This window comes from Syngnathus typhle, linkage group LG16 (assembly GCF_033458585.1).
Source record: "Syngnathus typhle isolate RoL2023-S1 ecotype Sweden linkage group LG16, RoL_Styp_1.0, whole genome shotgun sequence".
Taxonomy (NCBI): Eukaryota; Metazoa; Chordata; class Actinopteri; order Syngnathiformes; family Syngnathidae; genus Syngnathus; species Syngnathus typhle.
Window position 1 is genome coordinate 11,819,720 of NC_083753.1, and position 27,365 is coordinate 11,847,084.

Below are 27,365 nucleotides of genomic sequence, written 5' to 3' on the forward strand. Positions count from 1 at the left end.
CCCGCCACATCATTTTATGTGGCCCGCGAAGACAAATTGTGCATCAAATTTCTGTCATTACTCGAATTGGAAATTGTCTTCACTTTTGATATCTTTTTTTATTTTATTTGACCAGTTTTTACTCCTCTGATTTGAAAACAATGTTTTCCAAGACTCCTACAGAACGTGAAAATGAACTCATCTTTTCACTCAGGTGTGTTTAACGAGGATAACTTGGAAAACATATTGGAACGCGGCCCCGAGGACTAGAGCTTGACACCTGTGACCTTTGACCATGATATTTCCCTAATAAAGTGGCCTGTTATTAGGTACACTTGAAAATGGCGGTGTACCTAATGGAGTGTCCGTGTGATTCCCTCGTTAAGTGCACCTGCGTGAAAAGTTTTAGCTCCTGCAGAACGTGAAAGGAGCTAAAACTTTTCACGCAGGTGTGTTTAACGAGGTAAGTTGGAAAACATATTGGAACGCGGCCCACGATCCCTCATTAAGTGCACCTGTGTGAAAAGTTAGGCTTCTGCAGAACGTGAAAATGCCCTCAACTTTTCACTCAGGTGTGTTTAATGAGGGTAACTTGGAGAACGTATTGGAACGCGGCCCACGAGGACTGGAGTTCGACACCCCTGGAAGCTAGGGTTAGGGTTTCAAACAACTCGTCTGATTTGAAAACAAGTTATTTGTCAATTTGTTTTGTAGCTTTTACTGTATATAATATGAGGTGTTCATACATTTATTTGGGTTGTGCTTCCGTTACCATGCTTTGAATTTCCTATTTGCACAGGTGAATTCCAAAAACAGCAGATCTTGGAAGTCTGAATTGGAAAAGATTCTTGACCACTTTTTTTTTCACACATTTATTTCTCAAAATGAGTAATTGTTACAGTTCCACTTATTTACAGGGTTTGGAACAAAGAAATAAATAAAGGCAATACTGAATATAGCTGATTGGTGTAAATGCTCTAAAATGTACAGCAGCTTTGGCTACAAAAGGTCATCCAAAAAAAAAAAAAAAAAACACTATAGTATTAATAAATAAAGCTATGTGAAAAAATAAATAAGATACTCTTCTGCTCAACTAATTTCGACTAGCTTTTTACACAAAGTAGAACAAAGAACAGGGCATCTTTCACACTTCATTTTAAAGCACGTTATCATGAGTCCAACAAATCTGAGTCACTAAAACACACCAATCTACCAATTTTGGCATCACAATCATATTTGTTATGGAGAAATAAATTGGCATTGGTCTGAGTGGTGATTGAAAAAATGGAATCCCCCGCTGATCCGATTGGTGTAGTACGTTGCCTCCAGCTTGAACAATGTGTGTTTACTGGAGTGCTTTAATGCGCCCATCAAATCCCTGATTAGCGTGTTTATCCCTCCAAGAATCCTGCAGTGGCATGGAGGAAAAAAAAAAAAGCCGGAAAGCGCAACTTTTTTTTTTTTTTTAAATGCGTGGCACACACATGTTGCAATCTATTATGCATTATGTACAATCAGATCAGGAGTGATTATTACTTCACGGGCAAGTGAAGCAGTTGTTTAAGGCTGGTGCATCAATGCTTTAAAAAGAATCATCGGCAACATTCACATGCAATAATGTGCAGTTCTGAAGTGGTATGAAACATTCCTTAAATGTTTACTGGGGAAGAAATGCTCAAGGCTCCAGAATAATTTTATTACAGGGAGCATTGTGGCCCTTAATTTTTCTTTTTTTTTGTGGTGCAATTAGAAAATTAAGGGACACACAACAACTCATTTTTATTACATAACTAATAGACTGGATGAACTGTGGAGAAGAAATTTGCCATCAACAAAAGTAATTATAAAAATGATTAGATCTATTGAGATTAATGAAAAATTGAGTTGGACTCTCTCAAATTTCTGGAGCATTTTGGGGCATTCTGGAGCCCTGCCACTGCACCATTTTTGTCTCATCTTCTGCACCTAACATTCGTCCGAGATGCACTTTGATTCAGCTTCCAGATAGGCTGAAATTAGAAAACCAGGTTCTGCGGGATGGTTCTGTTTAACTTGCGTGGAAAATCGATTAGTTTCTCTTTTCCTCAGAATATTCCAGCAGGAATCCTTGTGGATGATTTTATAAGATTTGTACATGAGGTGGTGGGAATGTTTTGACCAGCATAAATGTTCACCCTAATCAGACATCAACAAAAATAAGAGTCAGCCTAGAACAACATGAATAGGAATACAGTACAGTTTCAATATACACAAACTAAACAGAAAGCACACATTCTAACGCAGGGTGTCTATAAAGCCTGCTGGACTGTTACAATTTGGTGGCTCCAAGTGGATTACCAGTTCTTTTGCCCTCCCTGCTAAATGTACTGACAACATCCACGAAGCACTTCTGTAAACCTCGAAGCTTAACCCCTCATCCGGGAACTTTTTTTTCCTCCTCTTCTAGTCCGAAAGGAGTAAAAAAAAAAAAAAGTGTGTGATAAAGTCTGATGGAGAACCCTCGGTGATTGTGCAGTAAAGCCAAGTAAATGTGTGTCCTCCCAGAACATTACATCAGTGATGCTGGAGAAGGTCCAAACACACAAGAAAGGTCACATTAAATTGTTGCTTTATCCATCGTGGGGTGTCCTTTTGTTTACCAGTCACATAGAGTGTAGCAGACTGTGTCCACTGTGTGTGTGTGTGTGTGTGTGTATGCATAAATCTCCATACAGCAGTACGAGAGAGCATAAGGTGGCAAACAGCTCTGATCTGCTGATGCTTGACGTTAGCGCGCCGTCCAGTTGTTTGCCAGCTTGGCTCTGGGGATGATCATCTTGTCTGTACAGGGAGAACTCATCTCGGGTGAGAAATGGATCCCACAGTCGTTCTTCACGTTCTGAAATTTGTTTTCCTTGGAGGGCTCCATGTACACCACCTGGTTTTTGTTCACATGCTTCAGGATGACGGTCTGAAGGGGAAGAGGTTCAAGTTCAAAATGAGCATTTTGTCAATGCAGTATAGATTTACAAATAGTCTCACCTTCTTTGGAGCGCTATAGCAAGACATCTGCACCCACTTCTTTTTCTTGTTGATAAGCAAAGCAACAATGAGGAAGATGATGATGGCCAGGAGGAGACCTGCCAGGATCCAAGCGGCTGATTGGTAGATGAGAGCCATCTCTGTTTGGTTGGGGTAATTTTCACCCAAAATTGGCTCATCTGTTAGATGTTGTCAAAAACAAGCACATCAATGTCAGACAGTGTACTATTTTGATTATTATTATTATTTTTTAAATTTAACAATGTCCCCTTACCTGTGTCTGCAACAATTGGCGCTTCTGTGACATCAGCGCTCCCATCAGCCCGCCGCACACTCGTGGTGATCCTTGTTTTGGTAGCGACGGTGGACAACAACACCGGCGCAGATGTCGTCATTTCTTCCCAGACAGAGAGATAAAAGCTTTTATTTTCAAAACGACTTTTGTAATGCAAAAGCCAGCAGACGTACAACGGTGTTATTGTTTCAACTCCCCTCCCTGTGTTTCCATGAATAGCTAGGAACGTTTCTCACCGTGGCTTCATAAAAGCCCTTATGTGAAAGCCAAATAATAAAAACAAAGGGTGCTCAAACGGCATATCAGGTTGAACAATGGGATCCTATGCCGAGGTTTTCCCCTGTAGGAAAAGCTGACGTGGAGCTTCCTGCGCTGCCACAGAGCGAGCGTTGCGGTCCGATTCATCCGGGGACAGGAAACACGTGTGAATGTGCGGATGCTCCGGGAATGTTTTTGCTCGAGTCGACTGTGTGCGTCGTGTGTGTGTATCGCCTGGAATGCCGTTGCGAACGATGGTGTTTGCCCGCGCAGCGCCAGAATGGCTGGCCCTAACGAACTAACACATATACACACACACACACATTTTCAAACAGGCTTTCCCTCTTTTTGGCAGGTACCGTTATGAATTAGGACCCCCCACCCCATCAACAAGCGCTGCCTTGTTCTCTATTATGATCTTTATGTGTGGAAGTTTTGTATCGGCTAATTTTAGTGGTGGACCGTAGGCCCAGAATTAATCAAAAATATTCTTTTTTTGGGTGTAATGCAAAACTCACCGAGACAGTACGGACAGCACTGGCCCTTGCGTAAGACGGGCACCCTGCAGTTGGCAGGTGGACAGCGCTGAGAGAAACACTGAATGGTGCCGTTGTTGCAGATGCAGCTGGTGCAAGCGTTGGTCTTCCAGGAGTCTCCTGCTAGCAGAACGTCTCCTTCGTTGGTGATGCAGTACTCCTGCTGGCTGGTGTTCACCGGCAGCAACGGACTCTGTGTCTCATCTGTGGGGGCGTGGAATCAGTCAAATGAGGTTTCACTCGATCATTTGTCCAGATTGTATTGCTAACATTTACATTAGAGTCACAGATCTAGAGTAGTTGAGGTCTTTGAGTCATATGAGTCTCATCTAAATATGTCTTCTTGGACCATTCTTTGGCTCAGAAAATCTTAATTTTGCGCTACTAAGGCAAACATTGTCCAAAATGTCTCGGTGGAGAATTAAACTTGAATTGGTGTCAATCAGCTAAAGTCACCAGTTAACCTTAAAAGTTTTTAAACAAAATATGAAAGACTAATAAAGCCAAGACGAGGACAATGTCAATTCAAGATGCTTCCCAAATGTCCAGTCTAAGCAAGAGATTCCAGCAGGCAGATGTTAATTCAGTCTGATATCTCATCCAACTCCCTCAGGGACCAAAATCCTCTCCTGACCCAAAGTCTTGGCTCAAGACTGTCCACCGTACACATTCATCATAAGGCCCTGTCTGCGGGATATGTATTATTCCCGCATTCCTGGTGACCGTTCCCACATTTATATGAAAGGCTAAGCAAGCCTCTTGCAGTCTGCTCTTGTCAAGGCTTCACTCAAGTCTTTGAGCAACTTACCTAAGCACACATGACAACAGGTGTCCAGGTTCTTGGTTGGTGTCTGGCACAGAGCCGGGGGACAAACTTCCGTGTCGCACAGCACGCGTCCCTGCCTGCAGGTACAACGTGTGCACTCGTCCAGGTCCCAGGTCTCCCCTTCCACGTAGAACTCCCCCCCAGGAGCTCTGCACACCACCATGTCCATCCCCTCCGGCAGACCACTACCCGACTCATCTAAAGTTTTAAGAGAGGAAAGAAATTGTGATATTTGCAAAGTGTTAGCAAGACTTAGTGGCATACCTTCACATGTTGGACAACACTGGTCAGACTTCACGACTGGATGAGAGCAGCTGGGAACGGGACAGGATATGAGCACACACATCTCCCTTCCGGAATGACAGTAGCAGTCGCGGCAGCCGTCGTGCCAGCTTTCCCCTTCTTCGTATCGCTTGCCATTAGAGGTAAGGCAAAAGCTGGGAACTGGGATGGAGGCGGTGGTGCTGGGGGGGTGAGTATTATCTGGGGGGAAAAAAAAATAAAAAATTCAAACCGTTAAAAGACAAGTGAAGTACAAACCAACTAAAAAAAATTGTATGACGTAGACTGTATTTACAAATACCATAAAGTTTTGAAAGTATCAAGCATTAGAATTAAAAGTCGCAATCTAATATTTCTATAAAACTAAAATCCTGATATGTTTTTGTTGATTGTTGTCAAAACAAACAAATATCCTGTTGCCTTGGAGTCCTGACTTTCCAAAGCCACCAGATGGATTTAACCCAGAGTAGCTTTTAGTTTAGTTGGAATCTTCTTGGATTAGAAAGAGAGCCAAACTGAAGTATAAAAAGCAATTCCCATGTGCCGTCCCTTTCATTTTTAAAGAAAAAAAAAAATCAATACATCATTTACTAACATCGAACATTTTTGACAAACCACGTAAAAACTTTCCCAGCTCTTTAGGTTTGTATACATTTAAAGTAAAACTCTAAAAGTCTTTCCTTCGTTTTCTAAAAAGACAGCAGTCATTTGCATGGACTGTAGCATATCTTGAGGTTGAAATATTTATAGCACGGCTTAAAAAACCCCATCAACGCTTACCGTAAAATGGAGTATAAATCAGTCATTTGAATTTGAACTTAGAGGTTGGAGGAATCTAATTAGACTTGCACCCAGCTACTGGATAAAGCCAAATACCAACCAAAACCCCAAAAAGGCAAACATTTAAGTCCCCGCAGAAGAGCAGCCAGAGGTCAGAGGAAATCAAAAGTGCAGCTTTGTAAAACAAACTCACACATAGATTTTCCTCATGCTTCCACCCATTTAGCTTGAAACTGACTTACACTGGTTGAATTGTGAGCGTGAAGAAAAAGCGCTAACAATTTGACTATATTTATTATATCTGAACTTTAATGAGAACCTGTGTTTAGAGTGGCCTGACTATTTGCGTCACGAAAGCTGGGCTGGTTTCCAAACTCATTTTGCTGAATGCAACACTCTTATACCAACCACAGGGATTTACAGTAGTTGCTTTGATTGCACTTGAAGTGCTAATATAAACAAAGACATGACTGAGCATTGGCAGCGTGTGAAATTTATACAATTGGGCAGTAAAACGCTTGACTTCATAATATATGTAATTATCAAAGTCTCCTACAGAGCATTTTGCCATTTTATTGCTTAATAACAGCTATAAAAGGCCACAAAGTTCTGCAATTACTCGAATTAATTTTTTTTTTCAGTGCCTACATAATGACATGTCAACAAATATATATATATTTTTTGCTGATTATAATTTGTGCATGCATTTTATCGGCCAAATAATTCTAAATGTATTTACAGTAATCTTGCATTGCTGCATGTCTGGGCAAATATTCAATTTTGTATTTTATTTTTAACTTTTAAGTGTGAGGTACCTTTACACATGCAGATGGAGCAGCCCTTCTTGTTCTGCTTGTAGCCGTCGCTGCAGTGCTTGTCGCAGGTAAAGGGGGGACACTTGACGCAGCGACACATCTCACAGCCGTGCTTGTTGCGACTGTGGGTTGACACACAACCATAAAACATCAACACACGAATGTTGTGGCACACAGTGAAATACCAAATGCCGAGGTTTGCTATAATCGACATCTGGACCTGCTTTTCTTCATCGCCGTATTGGCTGCCTTTGAAGGAGACCAAATAAAAAGACCAACATGAGCGAACTTTGCGGTTTGCACATCATACAAACCCAAGACGCATTCTTAATCCAATTCAGATGCTTCCAATTTAACCTGTTGCATCATTATTGCTCCTTAGGCCGCTGGCACTCTAAGTTGGAAGAACTCTGAGAAGTGACTCAGAAGAAGCAAAGAAGTCAACTCGATCTCGCAGCACACAAATTTAGAAACCTGCCGTGACCACCGCAGTCAATACTTTAAATTGTAACTCAAAGCAATGCAGAAATAGACTGCTTCACTGACATTCTTTCCTAAGATAAGAATTCCTCTTTTAACTTCAGCAGTTTACACACAAGCTGTGGTTTGCGAATGGGTTGGAGGGAGGGCTAGCTAAATATTGATGCACTTGCGAGACCTTAACCCCTTAAAAGACTGCACTAACCTCAAGTTTCCCTGCTTGAATGAAGTTCTTTGTTCACGAAAAAGCGTCGCATTAAAAGACTTTATTTCACCAGAATACAGTCAAAGACTTTTCACTTTCGTCAGTGAAATTTGTAACACAATGCTTTTCACTATATTGTCCAATTTGGTCATGCTTATGACTTTGTGTGATGTCCCAAAACCAAATATGACAAATGAGTTGAGCTGGATGTGTGCTTTACCGTGTGTACTCACACAAATCCATAGGGGCAGGTCTTCGTGCAGGTCAAAGGTCGACACCTGGGCACGGGGATGCTGCACTCGCACACTTCACAACCAAAGTCATCCCTCTCGTATCCCGTTGGGCATTGCAGGGAACAATATCTTCCCAGGTCAGGGCAGGAGTCATCTGAAAGAATTGAAAGTGTTTGTGTGGAAAAAACTTTTCACATGTTAACAATTTTCGGCTACACAATGCCACTTCATCTTCATGTCACTCCCTTAATCTGTTATTACATAAACGTTGGACATATTCCATGATACTTCCACCAATTTCCTCCAACATAAGCAATTAAAGTGAACTTACTATTGAGACACTGGCAAAGCAGACATCCATTGATGTCTTGATAGAAGCCATAAGGACAGTCGTCAGTAGAAAGGCTACAGTTTTCCAGAGGAGGGCACAGCATGGGGCTGACCGTTTCATATGAAGGTTCTGAAAATTGAGATGGATGGGACTCGGCATCAAATACATTTGAAAATTAAACAATTATATTGTCAGACTTCCATTAGTTGTGTTACTGCAGCCTGAAGTGCTTTTGTAGTACCAATTTTAAATGACTACCTATTCAGACAAGTCTTATTTTCAAGACAAAGAATAATTGCAGATAACTATAGGGCAATTTCACAGAAGAGACAAAAGCACACATCCAGTGTTGTGAAGTCCTGTCAAACATTTCCTGCCTCACTCAAATGGGAGGAACGACGTAATGAGCTGTAACTAATTATGCTCACACACACACAAAAAAAAGGGGGCTCCAATTCAATTACTCCTGTTTTGAAACTATGATGTTCCTCACACACAAGTGGGTCTCATTTTGGCGGGCAAAAGTAATAAAAGGGACACAAAGAACCCCGCAGCTTAAAGAATGCTCTGCGGCCTCCGCTTTAATGATCCCATGCTGACGTTGCCTCCAACACATGCTCACTTTGTAAAACCTTGAATCATTTCTATTTCCATCACGTACTGCTTTGTATACCTTCACAGAAGGGGCAACATTCTCCGGGTATCTTGACGGGATTTTGGCAGCTTTGCTTGCAGGCCATGGCCGTGCAGTGAGGTTCGCCATCCACGCACTGGCAGAAGGTGCAGTCGTCCTCCTTCCACTGCTCCTCGTGGGCTCGCAGCTTGTTGTTCACCCAGCAACTGGCTTTTGTACTGTCCACTGACAGTAACTCCACATCTGGGTAAGAAGGTAAATCAATGGGGGGAATAAAAAACTCATTCAGATTGATGCGGTCGTTTGCTTTGGCGACCTTGGAGCGAGACTAAAACCAATGCCTGGCTCCAATGTATGTTGTGTGCCCCTACTGTAAGCAGAAGCCGGGAATATGATCCTCCAAGGGGGAGCTAATAAGAAGAGGAAACTGGCCAGACACCAAAAGCTATGAAGAAGACTGTTGGATTTGGATGACTTAGGGTTCCTGACTTATGAATGGATTTAACTTGAATGAGAGCTTGGAATGTGGCTGTTTCATCATGACATTGTTTCAACTCGGCGGGGGTAGCCGGTCATAAATGCTCGGCAAAGGTCGGTTATAATTTGACTACAAAGAACTTTAGATATATAGTCCAAAAAGGAAGTTGTGTTACAGTTTTAGATATTTCCGCTGTAAACTGGAGAAGAAGGATTATCCTACAGTTTATGCTTGGACCATTTATTTGATTTCATAAATTAAAAGACTGATGTTGTTACACAACTGGTTGGCAGGAGAAAAAGGTAACATTGCATATCCATGGCCCTCCATTTTTTTTTCCCACCAAACATTTCTTTAATAGATGAAATGATGTGAAAGAGACTTAATAGTAGAAGTGAGGATGACATTCAAATTAAATTTGTTAGAGGTGAGGGATGTTAAACTTTGATATCCGCTCTCTCATTTTCCATTTTTACACAGCTCACTGTTTGGAACATAATGAAGAGTAAAAAAGTGACTCTTCAATTCATCAAATATATACATTAAGAAATGCTATGAGAGAATATCAATTGCAGTTCCTGCTTGAGATTGTGTCATTTCATTTTATTGCATATGAGCCAGTGGACCATATGCACAGCATTTAGCATTTCCAGTGGAAAGGTCAAGTGATGTAACAGTTTCCACTGTGGATTATTTTCAAGGTAGTAGAACAACATCTGACAGAAAAATCAATACAAAAAAATAAAATGGGTAATCGTAAAGTTAAGTAATTCCCCAACAAGTGAAAGTTGATGAGTTTGACCCTGTCACTATGCTTATTATTTTATTTTTGTGCATTTCCTATAAAAAAAAAAACTTACCTATGCAGACAGGGCAACACTCGCCCTCAGGAATGTAAAAGTTCTCACAGTCGAGCTCAGCACACTCTGCCTTGGAGCAGAAAGAGATTCCTCCCCGGCATTGGCACAGCCAGCAAGGGTCCATGCGGTACACTTCGCCGTTGGAGTACTCCTTTCCATTGTGGACACACTTAGGGGAGACTAAAGAGGGGGCGAAAAAAAAAAGAGAATGAAAACACAATTAACCTTAAAAAGCTCTAAGTCGACAATCAGGCAGTGCTGGAGTTTGTCTTGGTGAAAAGCCATTTTCATCACCAGACACAAAAAAATGATTGTCCTCTGTTGGCAGTCATTGAAAACCAACTGAGGTCGATGGCTGAGGTTAACCATAAGGGTTGGTTTGCTGTGTGTTAAACAATGAAGCCAAGGCGATGGGGAGAACTTTCTCTCAGGAGCTTGCTGTACAGCGCAAAAGAAAACAAAAGTGGTTGTGAGGTTTTGGCTAGAAAGTGTGGCAGGAGGAGTCAATCAAACCCTCTATACTAAAACTCTTCTTTGTTACACCACGTTTTGGACAAGTCTCATACCTCAAATAAGTCTGTTAAGAATTCCAAACCAAGTAGGAGGTGATGAAAAGTTGGGTAATTTTTGTATGATCGGAATTGAAAACAGCAACGACCATCAGATACAAATGATGCAGGCGATAAAAGACCATTTTAGAGTCCAACGATTTACAGAGCTGTCAGTCCCCCCCCCCCCCCCCCCAAAAGCTAAATGAGCTTTAACATTGGCAGTCATACTATAATAATCCCCAAGATAAAGTAATGACATTTTAAAGTTTTGTAAATTCATATCAGAGTCAAGCTGAGCTCCTTGAGAGCAATTACTACGCTGAGCTCACCCTTCTTGCTCAACACCCGACGTCAAGTTTCGGAAAAAAAGTGTTGTTCCGAACACCTACACCTAAAGTTGAGTACATGGGACGTGCCAAGCTCATTGTCAATCCAAACAAACAGAACCACGAGTAACTTTTGGAGACTGCCTGCTTTGTTCTTTTCCATCTAATCAGTCCTTTTTCGAGCCAATAATGGCACAAGTTTGACAACAGGTGGAACACGTTGTCACTGCAACCCGCAGAGCCGGACAAGCCCCAAAGCCAAGTGGGACAAACTCACAGCCAAGTGGGCAATGGAAACATGTGAGTCATTCCAATAGTGGATACAATGTGACAATGAGCGCATGTGGTGTTTGATTCTAGTCTCTGACATAGGCTCGGTCCTCTGAGATTTCTTGTCAGTATTTTGTTTTTTGCCATTATTTACAGCACGGGTGTCAAACTCAAAGCCCGGGGGGCCAGATACGGCCCGCCACATCATTTTATGTGGCCCGCGAAGACAAATTGTGCATCAAATTTGTGTGTCATTACTAGAATTGCAAATTGTCTTCACTTTCAATATCTTTTTTTTTTTTTTTAATATTTGACCAGTTTTCACTCGTCTGATTTGAAAAGGAGTTATTTGTCAGTTTGTTTTGTAGCTTTTACTGTATATAATATGCGGTGCTCATACATTTATTTGGGTTGACAGTCATAATGGCCTTCCAAAAGAAGCTCTGACTACAATGTGGCCCGTGAAAAAAAAAGAGTTTGACACCCCTGACTTACAGTAAAACATTTCATTTTGAACTATCTGAAACAAGATTCCCGAAGCTGTAATAAGGCAACAATGGAAGAAAAATTAGGGCTATTATTTAGATAGACCCCGACAGGGATGAGCGGTGACAGCGAGTCTTTGTGCTTGTCCTCGTCAACGTCCCCGTCTATTGAACTTTGTGTCACCAAGCTCAGGCATGCATGGCAAACAGACAGTAAGGGCTACACAAAAGGCATCAAGCCTTACACCCAAAGAGCAACAGACACTTGTTATCAAAACACTGATCCCACGGCCCCCGCGGCGGCCATTCAGCCCCCGCCAGCCTGCCGGACTCGATTACCCTCCCGACTGGCAGAATGAAGCACATAAAAAGCATTCCCATCAATGAACTGTTGAACCTTTTCCCTCTGGACGTGTGACCAGACAGAAACCCTTTGACACTGCACTTCTGTTGAACAAATTCATAGCCTAAGCACTTTTTTTGGTCACTGGGTTTGTTAAGTCCATTAATTCCAGGACATGGCATCCATTTATACATGTAGAAGAGCCAGAATGGGAATTTATTCTGTTGGTAAAACAGTGAATATTTGTTGAGAGTGCAGAGTAAACAGAACACTCGTACAGATCCCCTCCCAGCCTCTCTCGGGGGGCCTGAAACATGAAGCAGGACTTACAATTCTACTTTGCAGCGCTGTTGTGATGCTGGGCCGCTACAAAAAAGCTGCACAAACAGCAGCAAGGTCCCTGAGGAAGTTACTCAAGACACTCATTGTATTTCCTGGATGAGCATTACATGAAAAATGTTAATGGTCTACAGAGGGAATTGCTTGAGTCATTCATCTTTGTCAGATCTGTTTAGGTGGCTAAAAAACTGATTACAGCACTTTCTGTTTAGAGCATGACATCATAAGAGTAATGTTGCATGATTTTTTATTTGTTCTCCACATGTTCCCGGATCATAGTTTTGAATCATTCTAAAAAGATATTGGCTCACTACACCAGCTTCATCTAATAGATTCTTTTTGGGGGTAGATCTCGAGCTACTATAATCTGCAACTTTGTGTGATTTTGGTCTGCAGGAGCATGAGGGAATGATTGCCTCGAAGATAAAGATGAATATCACCTCTCCACAACCCCCCAGTGGGAGAGGAGTCAGAACTGTTTGTGTAACGTGCAGTTGGGTGATCTCACCTTTTTGGCATTCAAAGACATCACAGCAGTCTCCAGGCTGACCACTGGCCTTGCTGAGTGGCACAGCACGTTGTCCACTCGGGCAGTTGGGCTGGCGGCAGACCCCGAAGTCACAGGTGCACTGGGGTGGGACAGAGGGGCAGCAAGCAGCAGGGGGGGTGTAACTCTTGGTTCGGACTGAGCCTTTTGGGCACGACGACACCTGGAGAGCAGGACAGGTAATGCTGGCACACCTTTGCTCCTCTGAAATAGACACATGAAGACATGTAAACATGCGCGAAGCATACCGTATTTTCCGCACTATAAGGCGCACCTAGAAACCTCCAACTTTCTCAAAAGCCAACAGTGCGCCTTATAATCAGGTGCGCCTTATATATGGACCAGTCTGGTCCGCGGGCCAAATGTATATATCTTATATATGAACAAAGTTTTAAAATGGGCCATTCATTGAAGGTGCGCCTTATAATCCGGTGCGCCTTATATATGGACAAAATTCTAAAATGGGCCATTCATTGAAGGTGCGCCTTATAATCCGGTGCGCCTTATAGTGCGGAAAATGCGGTACATACACTTGAAATATTTAACACCTGCAAAATAAGTGTGTGATTGGCAACAATTCAAGATCTTGTAATTAGATAGGTGACTTGAGCTAGCATTTAAATAGCGTTGCCATTTGGTCAAGGATACTTGGCCCTTCTAACAAGAAAAAAACTGATTCATCTCTGTACACAGGACGTTATAAGCCAAAGAATAAATGCAAGCTTACATGCATCAGTTTAAACGTGTTGGCTATTTAACACCTCAGTTGAGCAACTCTACAAAGACGCTACTCCCATTTTGGCAAAAAATCAACGTTCACCAACACAAACCCACACAGTCATTAGATCCCCACTTGAGTCTGTGACAGTTTTACGGCGTCCTGTCAGGGCGCTACTCTAGACGTGACAAGGCCCTCACATACCTCGCTAAAGGGGTCTTGAATCCCACCCAGCATGGGTAGCTTGGATCAAAATCCAAACAGCTCCTCTTTTCTTCTCCCTACCGAGCTTCACTTGGCATGTTTCCGTCTATACATTCACTAGAGCTACCATAATAGATGCGATACCCTTGTAAAGGGAAAGATGGGTTACTTCAAATGTGGGTAAAGGGTATATTTTGGAGGCTGTTCAGGAAAAGAAAAGTGGAAGGCCTCTTTGTACTAACATTGTTTGAGAACTGAATCTACTTTACCAAAATTGGATTACCTCAGCTGACGGGACATCTCATCTATTCTGCGTTTCAGTGCTACGGTGATGTATAGAGCACTTGCAGAGCACGGACTTCATATTCTGTCCTCTAATTGTCAATCAATTTATGAAGCAATTTCCTGAACATAGAGTACTTTTGAAAGCAGATACGTCAGATGAGGAAAATCCAGTAAGTGCTCATTTAAATCTTTACTGACTGCAATGTGTCAATAGACAATGTTGTCACAATCTAATTTAAGTTTTGGCTGTTCTCGAAAGTATTTGCTTGCTCATACAATGTGCGGTTTGTAACGGAGGTTAAAACCCAGATGCTGATGTTGTGTGATAGTTTGTGAGGTTTGGGTTGCATATCCAATCCTTGATGAGTTTCCCAGATTGGAACGTGCTGGCTACATGGTAGAACGTGACTGATTCCATGTGAGGATATGTCTCATCCCTGATATTTGAAGCGCTACCAGAGAGGCCCTTAGAACGTTGCCACTGAAATAGGGAAACCAAATGGGAGGGCGAGAAAATTTCCAATCCCGGACATTGATAACCTAGAACCATAGTTCAAACAATCTATCCCATGCTTTACATTTAAGGACCTGGAAAGTACTGAAAGATGAAATTGAAGACTGGGAAAACACTTTTTGTTTTGTTTTTGATAAGTAGAGCAGGAGCGTGATGTACGTATATTTACTGTACCATTCATTCAGGCATCAAGGGAATAAATAGTGAGGACTTCCACAAAGCTCTCATTGAAAGGAGTCAGAAATTCAAGGGAAAGCCCTGTATTCAAGATTTTTGGCCTTATTCCTACAGTGGAGTTAAATAAACATCTTGTGATTGGATGACCTAGAATGAGTTTTAACTCAGTCTTGTTTCAAGACTGGTTTTGCATATGAAAACCTCATGTGGCAAAAAAGTCATAGAAAATGCTTTGGAAAAACACTTTGGATGTCTTCTCGAGAATGTTGATTACTCTTTCACGCTGATAATGGCTGGGGTTAGAGTGCACTGGGGAAAAGCAGCTGTCAGACACACTATTGTCATTCAAATGAACAGAATAAATAGAATCCATTTGCAAAACCGTCCGCCCCTTGCACGTCTAATTGATATAATTTTCTGTCTGGCACAATTTCAAATACAATGGAGGATGGGAAAAGTCAACAGCAAATGTGTTGTTTGTGTTCTTTCACGAAGCATGGATGGGTCTAATTAGAAGCAAATTTTCTATTTAATGGCGGCCTTAGTCCAGTTTGCTCAGACACAAAAGCCCCTGATTTGGTATGCTTGATTAAGGGTCTCGGCCGAAATCCCCATTTTGTGTCTTTGTTCAACACCGTAGGGGCAAAGACGAAGAAGAATAAAAGTGTCCCCCCACTCACGGCCATGCACAATGCCATCTAAAATTGGTCTTGGAGGAGTTAGGATAAGAAAATTGCACAGAATGAGCTTCTTTGACAACAATGCATATTTCTGGCATCTCATTGAAGAAAGAAAAACATCTCCTTTCTAAATGTTTTTTTATTCCCTCCAAGCTAGGGGACAAGGCGAGCAGTCTTTCCCCAAACCAGAGCGCTTCAGCCAGGCAGAGGAGACTTGTGTTGACAGCCTCCGTTTACTCATGGAAAAAGCGCACAATGCAAGTTCTGTTCACCAACTGACTTTGGAACAGAGTCAGCAGAGAACAAAGCTGTCTCAGTCCAGCTGCCCTCCGTGGATTTTTGGGCTATCCTAAGGTTGCTTCACAATAGGGACACATCAGGCCGTCTCTAGTGTAAAAACTGTGGGGGCTTGGCTTCATGCCCAACAAGAAGTTCCAGCTGGGAGGGTCGGCATTGTTTTCGGTGTGTACGAGCAAGTGTGAGGCCCGTGGTGCAGGGTACTTTGTTGGGAAATTGACACCATGGGCAGAAGCTCGTGGATATGATAGTCTGTGTAGTACCTGCCAACAGGACCGACTGCACATTAATTAGAGATTACAACAGTGGGCTGCTCAATTATGAAAAAAAATATGAATCATTATTATTTTTGTAATAATACAATTATTCAAATAATCATTTATTTGGGGGAAAAACTTTCTTAAATGTTAAAAAAAACTTTCTTTGAATCACTAAATATGATTTTTCTTTGACCAAACAAAATTGATTAAATTTATTTTGAAATTTAAAAAATATGCAAATAAATAAATTCAAGTATAGTTGTGCATTGGATATTAATAATAGTTTTTTGTTTTTTACAATTGTGCCAATCTTGTTATTGTGTAGAGTAACAATCTTAATTGTAATTCAATTTCATTTAATTTCACAGCCAAACTGTACCATGCCAAACCAAGTTGAGTCAAAGTTCTGAGTTTGAATCTCAGCTCAGGCCTTTCTGATCACCCCTGTGCTTGCATGGATTTTCTCCATCTGGCTTCCTCCCACATTCCAAAAACATGTAGGTTAGGTTATTTGAAGACTCCAAATAGGTGTGAACGAGAGTGTGACTGCTTGTCAGTCTGTGCCCTGTGAACATGACGAGGGCGAGCTATATTGAACATGGCTGGAGACATGTTTATTGTAGTTACAGTTTCCATGGCGGTAACATCGAGCTATGGGATAGCGGCAAAATATTAGGGACATCTCTCAGCACGATGTAGTTTATCTAGACGACTTCACCTCCTGCTTGAATCAAAAAATATTAAAATGGACTATCTCTAACTATTTTTTCTTTATCATTATTTGATGGTGAAGTCGTATATAGTAATATGAAATATAAAAAAGGCAAAATATTAAAATGGAATAAACTGGAAAATCCACACGGGATTGTGGTAGTGTATATTTACACATACTGCTATCTGTGAGCGACTGATAAGGCTCGAGTATTATGTGCCGCCAATTGTATGACATTGTTTGTGCTTATTCATATCAGCAAAAAAAAGGGAGGGAAATTCCTTCCAAGTAGCAGTCAGAAATGTTATCGGGAATTACGCATCAACTCTCGGCGATTGTAAAACGACCCAACACTATCGTTCAAAGCGACAAGCCTGAAAGAAAAACCTCATCAAAATATTTGGCTTCACTTGATTTCCTATCTTCCAAAGTCTGCGCCGCCTCCTCTCCTTGCACTTATCACGTCCTTCTCAGTACCGGACATTAGGGAGTGTCTGCTCACCACATTGCCTCAGATCAAATGTTTGCAGCCACATTACATCAGCGACTTGTAAACCGGTGGAAAACAAGATTGTGGTCAAAAATAAAGTACAAGACGTCACCGAGAACGGCTAGCAATGTGGTTGTAATATTATGACACAATCTTCGGTAGCGTCGAACTGAATGTCATGTTTCTGAAATTATTAGGCTGGAATTATCTCAAGTGATCAATCAAGGAAATAATTTTGAAAGAAAAAAAAAATAAATCTGAATTTAAGCTCAATAATCAATTATGGATTTATCTATGGGCGCTCACAAGAGGGAGCAAGCAGACTTGCAACATTCTGCTGTAGCTGCAAGAGGAAGTACCTCTTGATGGCAGACAAAGGAAAATGTCTGGCCGGGGCTTCAGTGACAGACTAGATAATTATCACACGCAGACATGTGCACAAACACAGACACACAAGTTCAAATGAACCCAAAATGAATACGATATGTAGCTGGAAGGAAGCACATTTGCTTCTTAATGAGAGGCCATAAATGTGCGCTGAAAAATGCTGCTTACTCTTTTCACTGGTGTGAATTGAAACTGTCATCAGCTTGGGGATGAAAGTTCTCGCATTGTCACTGAAGGCTTTAATGATGGTGCTTTTGATGAACGCAACTTCCTGGATGAACAAACAACTACTTTCAACTATGAGTCACAAATAAAGGTTTGGTTTGTTTCTACTGTTTCACTAAAGGCCATTCATGGCCATCTGAAAATCAATGCAGAAACTTCTCAGCTCAATGAGGTTGGACAAAACCAAATACAGCAACCTCTTCTCTGTTATTAAAATATCATTCTGTTAATGCAGAATAACAGTACAGGTTGCTCATAGGCAGTTCAAGCTGAAAGTTACCTGCGGCTTCCAGGCATTGGCTGCGGTTGACGTAGGCAAAGTGGTGGCTGCAGCTTTGAGACTCGCACACACAGCCACCAGCGGTCAGGTTACATCCAGAGAACACGCAGGCCGGGTTGGACGGTCCCACATACTTCTGCCTGTGTCTGTCCCGGGGCTCTTGGTTCCGACCCTCTGGATGGACCCACGGAGGAGTCATCGATGAGTCACAAAGAAACAGAAGTCTTAACGTGTGTGTCATCACTACGATATCGAGTTAGTCACATCTGAGCGACATCTGTTGAGGATTAGGACCATTACGGATCTGTTGAGAAACCTACTTAGCTGTGAAATGGAAGAAGCTGGCTTACCTGAATGGGCCTTCATGCAGGTCTCCTGGTCTGGGTAGGTGAAAGATGCCAGGCAGGTGTGTCTGGCATCACACACACACTGACCTTCTTCTCTGTCACAACCCGTCATCAGCGGGCATCGCTCATCTTCCAGGCCGGCCTCTGGATGGTCTGGAAGCACTGCAGATTTAAGGATACGAAACAAGAGCTTGTCACTTGAGCTAATGAGTATTCAGAATTTTTATTCTAAGAGCTCACTAGACACAATTCGGCGAGCCCCCTTTTGTAACAACTCAACAGTTACTGAAGTGCAATTGTGGGTTGCCCTTCCTCTTCCTTCCCTTGTGCCATGCTACTCCAAGCATTGAACTCATTTCTCATGCTTTTGTTCCACAGCATGGGGCGCTCCCAGCCAGTGAATCCTTTCTCCTTCCTAGAAACGCCTCCTCCGTACCAAGGCCACTTGCACTAGAGACATTACAGCAGATATCGTTCTTTTGCCAGTCACGCCTCTTTCACAGAGATGCTACATTCAAGCCAAACCACACTTGAACCTTTCTTGATCAAAGGAATGACGGAGACAAAACTACAGGATTAGAAAGGGCCCTTACATAGACATTAGCCATATTGTTCCTTTCCTGTGAATGCATGACTAAACACTACTGCATACAGCAAATTGTCCTTTTTTCATAGTTGTCAAAGATCAGCAAGAATGGCAGCAGAGTAAACAGGATGAGACAAAGTGTGACACTTTCCCAAGCATGTGGCTCCCATGGCTCATTAAAACCACGATGAAGCTCAATTTGAGCTTGTTTTAACTCTTTGGCAATGAAAAGTTGCAATGATGCATGCCTTTCCGTATTCCTCAGCTCAAATACTAAGAATTCTTTTTTCCCTCCTATTGGAATTATCCCAATTAGACGAAAAGACATCCACTTGGGTTTCTGATAATTAGAATGAAAAATGTCTCAAATGATTCACCGTGACAATGAAGACAAGCATATTAAATTAGCTCTTTCCCCAAGTTCCGGATGGTTAGGTTGATGATTCCCGAGTGGTGACAGATGCTAACGAGCTTTGAACTGCGCACGACTGAACGAGGAGGCGATGTTACCTTTATTTAACTCGAGTTATTCTATGCCGTTAATAGCTCTCGCAGGCAGCCAGAAAAAGAAGTCTTTTCAATAAACCAAAACCCTCTGATTTCCTTTCACCTTGAAATGATCCTCGAAAAAAAAATTCCATCCAAAAGTTTTCTAGTCGCTTGCGATGTACTTAGAGAAGGGCAAAGGGAGTCCAAAACAGTCAATGAAAGACCGAGCGAACATTGTTTATGCAAAGCCTGCCTGACCACGGTCTAGTCTGACCTGGTTATCTGAGATCTGGCCTGGCATGACTCTGGCCAAAGCCCGTGGCTTCATCCCAGGGGGATCCTTCTCTCAGCCACTCAGTCTACTTGTCTTGGCATCCACAATCGGGATGAGAAAGCTGACCTCTAGAGGCCCTTTGGCTGATAGGGAGCTAAAAAGGAAGTCTTTGAAACATTAGATAATACCAGAGGAAGAGAGAAGGCAAGTAGCAATTCTGGTAGAACCTATATAACCTTGAAGGAAGGAGGCTGGAGAACTTCCAAAGAACTCGTTTATCGGTAGCAATGAAGACTGGATGATTTTCACCTGGCTGTCAGGCAGATTGCAGATAAGTCAAGAGGTCTTGATGACTCTCCTTTGAAGCATGTCGTTGTATCCTCAAGACACGGCACGCAAACGGAAGGGGCTGCATTTTTTTCTGCATATTTTGCATATTTCGTCTTCACTCAGCGTAGACAATTTATCCAAAGTGTTAGTTTCTTTTACGAGCAACATTTTTCTCAGGCTAATGCAATCATTCCCCTTTCGGAAACATGGAAGTGAACACTCATTTTTAACATACTTCAACGGCACCATCATTTTTAACAGCAGATCTTGTATTTGAACATGTCATGATGATGTAAACCAGCAGATTAAAAAGCGAATCCTTCTCAAGCAGCACACCTGCGCTGGAGCATTCTTGCTATTCCACACTAGCACATTGTGACCACCCAGAACAGCAGAACATTGCCCAGAAAAGCAAAGGGATCAGAAAGTGGAAACATTTACCCCCTACTGCTGATTGCAGGTCTAATCACTTTAAGACCTTTGGAGCTTGAGGAGGGAAATCTGGGATCAGTCTTGAGCAGCCTGCCTACTGTGGCCCCTGAAAACATACCGGGAGGTGTTGATTTACCCCCACCTAGACCCTCTAACTATGGGACTTGAGGGTCAGGAGCATGCTCCAAGAAGCCTGGAGCCACAAGACCAGAGTCACAACTCAATCAGAGGAGCCATTAGGTCTTACCAGAGCTAGTACTCGTTTGAAGACAAGGTGCCCTCCCGCATGAGGCACAATCAAGAGCTGTGTCTCCCGGGATGGCTTGGGGGTTGTGACCCCTGCTAATTCTTCTGGAACCTTGACTTCGACCACCCTTACAGAGGGACGATTGAAGGACTGGGTCAAGGGAGGCAGATATGCACTGAGAGCTGTCAGTCCTCTTCAATCTTCACCCACGAGGCAGGACAGAGTGCAGGTGGAGGGTCTGGTTGCTTGTTCCTCAGTGGAAAGCCACTGCTGTGGATGTGGAACCTGACACCCTCGCACATTGCTTTGAAGTGCGCAAAGTTACACAAATACCACGGGGAATGAGCACATCCTAAAAGTAATGCAGCTTGGTCATGGAAGAAATGTTCCAACTTTCAAAACGCACTGTCCTTCTAGTGTGAACCCATCTCAAGTGACAACCTTGTGAGTTTTTCAACAGCTAGACTTGCCAGAGCTCAAGTGCGTGTAATTCATTTTGCCAAACATATTGTCATGCTCTCCACCAGAGAGTGCCTGAAGCCTCAAAGAAAAGAGCAGGAAAACCTGGAAAGTCTGCTGGCAGTGAAGAGCACTTAGTTGTGGAGCTGCTCCAAGCAGACAGCGGGCACACACACTCGTAGTCACTACTGCCAGGACTGGACTGGCTGATTTAAATATTGTAGAGCGCATGCTTGTGGCACAACTGTCATAAAATAGAGGTACAGCATAAATTCATTTTTAACACAGGGAAATTATACCCCCACAAGTGATGCATTTTTCTAAGGGATTACACAGAGTCAATTTCTGGGTAAAATAAAGAGGACTAATAATTTTAATTTTTGACAAGAGCAAAAATAAAAGCTACAGGTACTGCACCCCACGCTGTCACTCAAATATCAATGTTGCAAAATGTTAAGCGGCTATTCATGGTCATCATTCTACTTCTTTCAGTCATGCGGGCAAATGTATTAAAAAATACTGACAAAAAAATCCCAAAACAAATAAAAATGATATATGACAACCTGCAGGTTCCACTCACTTTTACACACCCCAATTTCAGGGATGGCAGCAGGTCCAGTAGAGTTGACAGAGGCGCATGTCAGCCCGAGGGAACAGTAGCCGAGACTCCAGTCCGCCCCCCCGCACGGCTCCCACTCCAGGCGGGCGCAGTGATCGCAGCACCCGCAAGGATCCTTGGCCATGGTCCGACCACCATCACAGCCTTGTGTCGCCTTAGCGGGGCATGTCCGGAGATGGCACGGCGTGCACTCATTTGCATCGAGGACCCGGACTAGATAGAACACGATCAAAAGCAAAGCGGACTTCTTGGGGTACATCTTGGGGTAGTGAACCCAAAATAATCTCGTGTCGAAAAGTTACTGGGAAGTCCGCCGTTTTCCCTAGTGGCACCACGATCCAAATTTAAAAAAAAAAAAATCTACTACTGCAATGTAAACTCACGTCCCTGGAGTGATGAAACACGTGCAGCAATCCTAAAACTCGGATCGGACCGGCTCCTGCTGCCTGCCTGCTGACAGCCACAACACGAGGACGCAAACTGAGACTCAAATTGACACAGCAGGCATTTGGAAATTAGCGGTGCACCCCTCCCCCTGACTGACACCGGTACCGACCAGTCACATGGAGCCAAAGGGAAGGGAGGACCGCAGCCCATGGAGCGCGTGTTTGTTGCGCAATGATGCTACACTGAAGAACTTTCAATGAACTCAGAAGTGAGAAATGAGCAGAAGTGTGCATGGATTCTACTCCTTTACTCAAGTAAAAGTAAATAGGTTCACTGAGATGTATACCATTTAAGCTCCAAGACAAAACATAAAAAAATTTTTTAGGCCTTCTGTCAATAATATACAACACGTTTTGATAACCTGCCACAAAAAATGACTCCACAAAATACAGTGATCCCTCACTACTTCGCGTTTCGTTTGTCGCGGCTTCACTACATTGCGGATTTTTTTTTCCAAATTAAAAAACAATTTAAAAGTCAAAATAAAACTTCTAAATTGAGGAAACTTGTGTCTAACCTTTAGGACAATGTAGCATTGCTCCAAATGTCCGTTTACATTGCTTTAGAAGTTTGTTATCGCGGGTGGTTTTTGGAACCAATTATCCGCGATAAACGAGGGATTACTGTAGTGTCCTCCTTATATGAATTTACATTGCATTTATGCTGAGAAGAACAAAAACACAGAATATACCGTAATAAAATTCTATTGATAACTTGTGTATATATTCTAAACATAAGCTTTGCAGGTCTGCTATAGCCATTAAACCCAAGGTACTATATAAACGCGACTACAGTGACCATATCCTATCCTCCATCTCTTGTGACCAACTGCAAAATTGTTCCTTGTCTGTATCCCACAACATAGCCATCAATCTGTCAAAGCTGTGCAGTCAAACATGGCAGACATTATCGGGACGTTATCATTCCGCAGCGATGCCTTTGTATTTGTTGGTGTCCGATTGTGTATGCAGGTGGCACGGTTAAAGGTCGCCGGGTGTTTGTTGAAGCTCTGTTTGTGTACTTTCATTAGCAGATGGATGGTAGACGTGTGTGGGCACATCTGGAGGTTCGTCGTCACTGTACCACCTACATTGAAGAGAGGAAAAGAGCTTAGATGAAGACAAATGCTTTGTATGATTTTCTTCTGAGCTGTTCAAAAAGGGAACTATTTTGGTGACTCAAGGCTTGAACCCCTCAATGTGAGCTTTCATTTCATCCATCCAGTCTATAAATAAATAAATTAAAGGAAAAATAATTAAGGGAAATGAATTAATTAATTAATGGAAAAATAATGAAGGGAATTCAACTCAAAAGTTTTCTTTGCAATATGTTCTATGTAGGTCCCAGGAGTTTAAACACGGATTTCTGATTAATATTGTGGTTGTGGAATAGGAATTAAGCAGCATAATCCACCCGTTTAAATCCATTTAAACATCGGGTGGCCATTTTGCCACTTGCTGTCAAATGAAAATGACATCACAGTTGCTCAGCGCTCAGAGAACAGCTAATCGTGGCTGATCTTGTAATAGTCACATGACCAAACTCAGTCAAGAACTACTACTATTCGTACTTTCATTATAAAACCACATGCATTATAAAACCACACATAGGTTGAAATGTCAAATCAATAATGAAATTAAAATATATTGTGTAATCAAGATCAGCAACAAGTGACTAACAACAAAATGGAAGTAATAAAGATCGGTTCATGTATGATTTTTTAATTCAACCGCTAATCTGATATCATTGAGGATAAAAGCGTCGACACACAAGCGCCTGAAGCCATCCTCTCCAACACAAACACAACATGGTCTGCAGCGTGCATAATTAGCTCCTTTGCAACACAACTGCGCTTTTGTCCTCCGCATCTCCCTCCTTTGCATCCCTCTTTAAAGCTCTTGTCACATCAGCCGCCTCTCCGACCGGCCTCTGATGCTTGACGACGCATCGCATGTGGAACTTAGAGAGCCTCCGTTCCCTGTGACATGTGGAGATTGCAGCCTGACCACGTTGACCTATTTGCTTGGGTGATACGGCCTGGCTGGCTAATGTAAGAGACCCTTCATACAGCTATCATGGGCCATGGGTTTATGTTTAGCCAACAGAAAGGTCATGGTACTTTTTTGTCCCCCTTGTCCCTCTCACAACCAATTTAATGTAAAAGTGTTGTTTGTCACAGCAATATGGCAACATGATAGAAACCTGATTAGAAACCTCTTCACAGAGGGGTTTCGGGCCGGAGCGAGGCGCCCAAAGAGGGGAAAGGTGGGGTCGAAAAGGGCGTTAGCATGTTCTGAATAACTGTAGTGTGCATGTGCTAATGATGTTGTGAGTCACACAACTCTGGGAAAACTAAATCAGTGCGAGGGCGCCAGGTTCACTCTCTCCAACGATGAGCTCCCCTGTGTGTTGAATGTGATCCGTACTTGTGAAAACAATTTCAGGTGGTCTGCATTCATGGCTCCATCTGATGGGGATTAGGTCACCCCCAACTCTCCTTTCCCCTATTTTGTCCTGTCGCATTCGAGTCACATTACACCCCGATGGCGTGGAAGCGTCACAGTGGTGCTGAGGAGATGTTTCAGGGTGTGGATGAAGGGGTGTTGTCGCACTCACTGGCAGCGGCACGGTGACACTTGGCTGAACGTGGCGTCGACTATGACGTGTTGAGGGCATGTTAAGTGGGCAGTATGCACCACACCTGATTACATGTCAGGGTTGACTCATCAAGCATCAGCTTATGGTGGTCAGCAGGCGCGTTGGCAGGGATTTGGGGCCCTGTTGGGGGAAGAAAAATCACCCTTCACGCCTTTCCATCTCCAACCACCCTTTTGTTTTTGACGAGTTGTTCTAGTCCTCATTAGTGTCACAAGTGAGTTGGAGCATATGCAGGAAATGTATCTAGAATGCAAAAAGTCTACACACCCCATTTGAAATCCTAGGTTTTGTGATGTGTAAATTATATTAAAATTATTCAAATTATAAACAACATTGGAACACGTCATTAGAGGATTCATATCGTGAGAAAACGTTAGATCTGAAAATCAAGGGAGATGTAAAGAAACATGTTCCAGAAAGCTAAACTAGAACGATTGTGAAAGACCAGTTGCGTTACATAAGCAGTAGATCCATAAATGACATTGTTTTTATTTTATGACCACATCAGGTTTCCAGCTGTCTTCCCCCCACTCACACAAACCTCCCATTGCAGACGTTCAACCAGGCCTGAGGCCGCAGGATATAACAGATGATTTGTGACCTCTGAATTGAATTGATTGTTTCTGTCAACAAAGAGACTGTAAAGAGTAAAGATGGTCATCCCTTAAGTCCTGTATCATAAATAACACCATAGCAGAGAATGATCTAAAAAAAAAACAAAAGAAAAAAATGACTGAACCAGTTGCACAATAGATACCCAGGATGAGTATAATGCATGCCCCCTAAAATATTTTTGTGTGGTGGGTGGGTCATAGAATGCAACATTTTTACGTTCACCAAATTCTTCAATGGGCGTGAATGGGGCTAAGGGGTGGATGCCCTTCAGGTGAACACCCATACAAAGGGCTATGCCAATAGACTGGACAAATCTCAGTTTATATAAAGAAAAATATCTTGAGCTTATAAACCACTTTTTGGTGCACTTTTCACACGTAGCCTCAACCAGTGTGGGAAAATGTGTGTAAAAGGCTAACTGAGGCATCAATGACCAGCTGCTGTAATGTGACGTATTTTTAGGAATGACTGGCTCGCTGAGTCATTATGAGTCAGCCCCCAGACCCAAGAAAGTATACAAATGCCCAAACTTGGGCATGAAAAAAAGGTGTGTAAAGACAACCACAAGACCCCATTGTTAACTATAAAACAGGCCAGAGTAGTAAAAGGTCATTCAACACAAAACAGCAAACACCCCGTTCCGCATGCAGGAAATAGGAAATAAAGAATACATTCACATGCACGACAAGAAGCACTTTCATGAAATAGTATGACTTATCAAGGAAGAACTGCAAGTGATGGAATGATGACATATGCAGCTTGTTTGACATTGAGGTGGCTTACTTGCTCCGCCCATCTTCAAGTGGGCCTCTTGGTAGTTTGAATCTCCTAATCTATGTGATGATAGTGAATTCCTCAGTGGACCGGAATCATAAAGCACTCTTGTGTCCGACTGTCACAGCACCTGCCTGGTGTAATCTCTTCTTCCATGCATGGGATCACTATATATTGAACTACTGAGCCTCTCTGGGTCTACAGTTACAGTCAATAAGAAGAGACCAGGGCTGTAACACATTTTCTAACTGATCTTTATATAATTTCAGTGTGAATAGTGTTGATGACTTGTCTTTTGATTTTAATTCTGATTTGATTGATTTTGACATCTTCAAATAACCCAACATTCATGTGGGAGAAAGCTGCAGAACCTGCAGAAATCCCAGATTTGAAATCCCTGCCTCAGAACTGTTAGGCAGATGTGCTAGTGTGGTATTCTATGCTGGAAAAAAAGGTCCTGCCTTAAAGGTGCGACATTTACAGGTGGACCTCCAGCTGGCAAAGAAATTCCACAACTTGTGTTTCAGCTGTAAATCTGACATAATTACAGTGCCACAAACTCAAGCGCCCAAGTGAAACAACCACCTTGCCAGGGGAAAATCATCAGTGCTTAATGTTATGTCTGGGACGAGGGTTCACCCCTGTCTTTGTGAGCGGCAGGAATGTCAGAAATGTTTGAGCTCGTTCACCTTTACGAAGGCCAATAGGGAGTTGACATCATTAGTCAGTGGCGTGTGGATGCTTGTAGGGGAGCGAAAGGAAAGTAGATCCAGGTCACAGCGGGGTTTGGGGTGTGTTTGGAGCTGTCATTGAGCAGGTGACAGGGGCGCTTCTTTTTAGTATTTGCAGATTTGGACACATTTAAGTCAATTGCTCTAAATCAGGGGTGTCAAACTCATTTTTTTTCACGGGCCGCATTGTAGTCAGAGCTTCTTTCGTCTTTCGGAGGGCCATCATGACTGTCAACCTAAATAAATGTATGAGC

At 42.5% G+C, this 27,365-nt stretch overlaps 1 protein-coding gene across 1 annotated transcript; it reads right to left on the reverse strand.

Moving 5' to 3' along the window:
* Nucleotides 1-832: 832 nt before the first annotated feature.
* crim1 (cysteine rich transmembrane BMP regulator 1 (chordin-like)) lies at nucleotides 833-22,389 on the reverse strand. The gene is made up of 15 exons (XM_061300846.1): nucleotides 21,848-22,389; nucleotides 18,454-18,612; nucleotides 18,104-18,277; nucleotides 12,836-13,078; nucleotides 10,014-10,193; nucleotides 8,715-8,918; nucleotides 8,042-8,170; nucleotides 7,711-7,864; nucleotides 6,793-6,914; nucleotides 5,180-5,398; nucleotides 4,898-5,113; nucleotides 4,072-4,293; nucleotides 3,275-3,397; nucleotides 3,001-3,179; nucleotides 833-2,929 (listed from the first exon to the last, which is right to left on the reverse strand). Exons 1-15 carry the CDS (start codon nucleotides 22,143-22,145, stop codon nucleotides 2,747-2,749), a joined length of 2,805 nt encoding a protein of 934 aa, XP_061156830.1. The 5' UTR covers nucleotides 22,146-22,389; the 3' UTR covers nucleotides 833-2,746.
* Nucleotides 22,390-27,365: the final 4,976 nt, after the last annotated feature.

Bases quoted from the DNA above. Each gene is read 5' to 3' on its own strand.
- crim1 (XM_061300846.1), bottom strand. From the start codon at position 22,145: ATGTACCCCAAGAAGTCCGCTTTGCTTTTGATCGTGTTCTATCTAGTC. The intron at 8,919-10,013 runs GTAAGTTTTTTT...CTTCTTACCCAG, and splicing joins GTGTTGCCCTGTCTGCATAG to ATGTGGAGTTACTGTCAGTG. The intron at 5,114-5,179 runs GTATGCCACTAA...TTAAAACTTTAG, and splicing joins GTGTTGTCCAACATGTGAAG to ATGAGTCGGGTAGTGGTCTG.